General features: G+C 32.0%; 1 protein-coding gene across 1 annotated transcript; it reads left to right on the forward strand.

Moving 5' to 3' along the window:
• The first annotated feature begins 2,000 nt into the window (after positions 1–2,000).
• On the forward strand, positions 2,001–3,468 carry LOC111920046 (replication protein A 32 kDa subunit B). Its single transcript, XM_052769006.1, has 5 exons — positions 2,001–2,292; positions 2,378–2,419; positions 2,612–2,683; positions 2,776–2,899; positions 3,089–3,468. Exons 1-5 carry the CDS (start codon positions 2,210–2,212, stop codon positions 3,209–3,211), a joined length of 444 nt encoding a protein of 147 aa, XP_052624966.1. The 5' UTR covers positions 2,001–2,209; the 3' UTR covers positions 3,212–3,468.
• Positions 3,469–3,839: the final 371 nt, after the last annotated feature.

Consider the following 3,839-nt stretch of genomic DNA (forward strand, 5'->3'; position numbering starts at 1 on the left):
AGATTGGGAATTTTATGAAAGCATTTAGTTACTTATATACTTTATTATACTTATAATGGAAGGTTTCGTCCTATCCTACCCGTTCGGCTAACGACCCTCCACTAGTCAAGAGTGCGGTGGGTAAGAGTTGGATACCCATTCAATCGCCATTTTATAGGCAATTTCCTTAAACACCCCTTATAGACCAGCTTCATGAATGAGGCCTACTAACGGTAAGACTGACTTTTACTCATACATATATATAACGTTAGACTTTTAATGTTATATATAGTATAGGGTGTATTTTATACTTTCAAAATACTAGGTGGTCTAATTTAACAATTATACTTTTAATTCAATTAAATTGTGAACCTAAACTTTTATGGATTTATTAAACCCCTTTTAATTATACACCTTAATTAATTAATAAAACCATAAGGGTGTGATTTGAACTTTTTCAAAACTATACTAGAGTTTTAGAATTTAACATTCCTAATTAAACTTTTAATCAACTTTTAAATTCCAAAACTTGAGGGCAAGTTTTGAAACATTTCAACACATTAGGGTTTAGAATTTAAATATACATCAAAATTAAACCATTTAATCAAAATTTAAATTCCAAAACTTGAGGGCAAGTTTTGAAACCTTTTTCAAAACATTAGGGTTTTAACTATTTAAATTTCAAAACAACAAAACTTTTGGGTTCAAATTTAAACTATAAAACCTAAAGGGGAAAATATGAAACTTTTCAAAGCACAAGGATCAAATAACAAATAATATAAATTAACATTTAATTACATAATTATCCATATTTGATTTATTTAATGATTTCTTGCAAAACAATTACCAATTTAATCAAAATAATTAATCAATTATCACATAAGGAAATAAATATTTTATTAATTGATAAATATCTTTAATTAGATCAATAATATAGTCAAATATATCATAAAATCGGATTTATATTGATCTAACATGATAAGTAACTATCCTTAAGCAAAAATAGCAAGAAATCCCGGATATAGCTCCATCTGACGCTCGAACTCGCCGAGTACCACACTGTACTCGCCGAGTTGAGTCCTACTCGCCGAGTACACTGTGGTACTCGCCGAGTTCAGAAGGCAGAACCACAAAAATCGAATTTTTTCAACAAACAAGGCATCAATACAATAGAAACCAATCATGGCTCTGATACCACTGATGGGTTTTGGTCATAAGACATCCTATGTGCTCATACAAACCCTAATGCTTGGATCTAGGTTTCTCTATTGTACATGCTTTAAATCCAAGACTATAAACCCTAATTCTAGCATATGGAAATCGATATTAACATATAATTAGGTTTAAGATATTACCTTGATTGTTATGTAGCAATGACAATCCCAATTCCTCCTTGAATTGACTTTGGAAGGCTTAGAGTCACAAGTGTCACTCCTCTAATGGCTTACAAACACCTAAAGCAAGTGGAGAAGGTATAAAGAGAGAGGAGAGAGGTAGGAATTCGTCCTTAGATGCTCTAGGGATCAAGTGCACGAAATCCTAAGGCCTTAAGGGTCTTTATATAGGGTTGGGATTAGGGTTTCAGTCCTTATCCTTATCTAGTTACTTGCCCATCAAGCAACCATAAGATAAGCCTTGAAAACCCCTATCTCTTGGACCTTGGATGATTTTAAGGATATCCTTATCCTTGAATTCTTCCATCCTTTAACAAGGATAACCATTGCCCTATTTTGCAACTATCACATAATTACAATTCAGCCCCTCTAGTTTAATTAATTACATTTGATCACAAAATTAATTCTTAATTAATTATTGACCAATATTAATTAAACAAATATGATTTCTCCTTTAATATATTATTCTTATAACATATTAATAAATCATAATAACCTCTCTCTCTCTCTTTATTTATTTCTCCAATCAAGTTGTTTTGGTGAAGGCAACCCAAAAGGACCATGCACCATCGGGTCAAGTACATACCAAAATAGTTATGAACTTAGACACTTATCCAACATCATCAACATCCCAACAGGTATTAATCAAAGAAGAAATCGATGGCAGTTTCTACAATCGGATGCCTTTTAGAGTTTCTTCTTTGGTGAATAGAAGGTACCGATGTTCCATTGAAAAGGGAAGACTTAGGGTTTTGTTTCCATTCAAAATCTTCATATTTACTAATTTGTCTACCCAGTACCTTAGTTTTTGTCGAACCTAGGTTAAGTTGGTAAGGATGATATTGAACAAAGCTGAGAGGGTTACCGACCTTTACTTTTTGCTTGATGATGGCACAGGTCGCATAGACTGCAACAGATGGTATCAGATTATCTCATGCTTACATTTACACTCCCATCATATTCTGTGTTTTCACAATATAATTTCCGTGTTTATGATGTTTTAGGGTTCATGAACCTGTAGACACGAAGGAGATGGAAGCAATAACGTAAATCCCCAATTAATTCTACGTTTTCAAATGGAAAATTGAATGGAAATTCTGACATTCTCTTCTTTTTGTTCTGAATATTTAGGGAGGGAATGTACGTTCGAGTTCATGGTCAACTGTTTCAGGGGAAAAAGCAGTTAGTGTTCTTTGCATCAACTATGACATTCTCTTCTTTTTGTTCTGAATATTTAGGGAGGGAATGTATGTTCGAGTTCATGGTCAACTGAAAGGCTTTCATGGGAAAAAGCAGTTAGTGGTCTTTGCATCGACTATGATTTCCATATTCCACTCCTTTTTTTCTCTAATCATTTGATCTTTCACCTAAATCACTTTTCTATTTATGATATTTGTTAAACTTGCAGGCTTGTGACTGATTTTCATGAGATCACACATCACTTTGTTGAATGCATATATGTCCACTCTTACAACATAAATTTAATGGTAAAATTTCACAACTCTACTCCAAGTTTCTTAACATTAAACACATGATATTCAAATAAAAATGCTTGAAAATCTTGTGTTTGTTTGTGATAGAAACAACAAGTTGGTAGTAGTTATTAGTAGTAATCAATCTCATGTGCCAAGTTCTGGAATTAACACACAATCTTACCAAACTGCTCCATCAAATCAGGTAAACCTTTTAGAATCTTTGTATAGTTTTAATCATAAGAAATATTATTGTGTCATGTTAAGTTTATAATTTGGTTTTTCACTGGTCAATATGTTGTTGATGGACTTTATGGAATTGATAAAAGGGTGATAACTTATTTGCAACTTCCAGCCAATTTATAAGTTGGTTTGTTTGGTTTATTTTAGTTTTATTATGTGAAATTCCAATTTTTTATAAGCTGTTTGTATGTTTCAGAGCAAGGGAATCATGATTACATGTAGAAGAAATTGTTATGCAATTGGGCCTTCCTTTAGACAAGATTCGGTAATCCTCTGTTTATTTTATAAAAGTGTTGTATGGATAAATGTTAAATGATGATTAAAGAATATGTTTTTATGGTTTTGAAATTCGAACAGGGAGGCGATTGGCTAATGTGTCCTATCAGCTTTTGCTACGTATATTAACTTGTGACTATTTTATTTGGGGCTTTTTCTACTCTTTCTTTTAACTCTCTTATCAAAACAGAAAATGAAAACAGGGACACTTCAGATCAATTGTCACAACATAAAAATTATTGTAAGTTGGAACCCTACGCCATAACGATTTCTTCCATTTAATTTTGTGTAATTATGATATACTTCATATAAAAAACACATTATAATAGTAATATGTTTTGATTTTTTTAAATTTTTTTTTTGATATTTTTGCAGTTAAGTATGTAACGCCCCGATTCTCAGGTATGGATTTAAATAAAAGGTTCTTTGGTTTTAAGTCTTACTCAACGAGTTGGTTGCCCTACTCGTCGAGTAG

Source organism: Lactuca sativa, chromosome 2, assembly GCF_002870075.4.
Source record: "Lactuca sativa cultivar Salinas chromosome 2, Lsat_Salinas_v11, whole genome shotgun sequence".
Classification (NCBI taxonomy): Eukaryota; Viridiplantae; Streptophyta; class Magnoliopsida; order Asterales; family Asteraceae; genus Lactuca; species Lactuca sativa.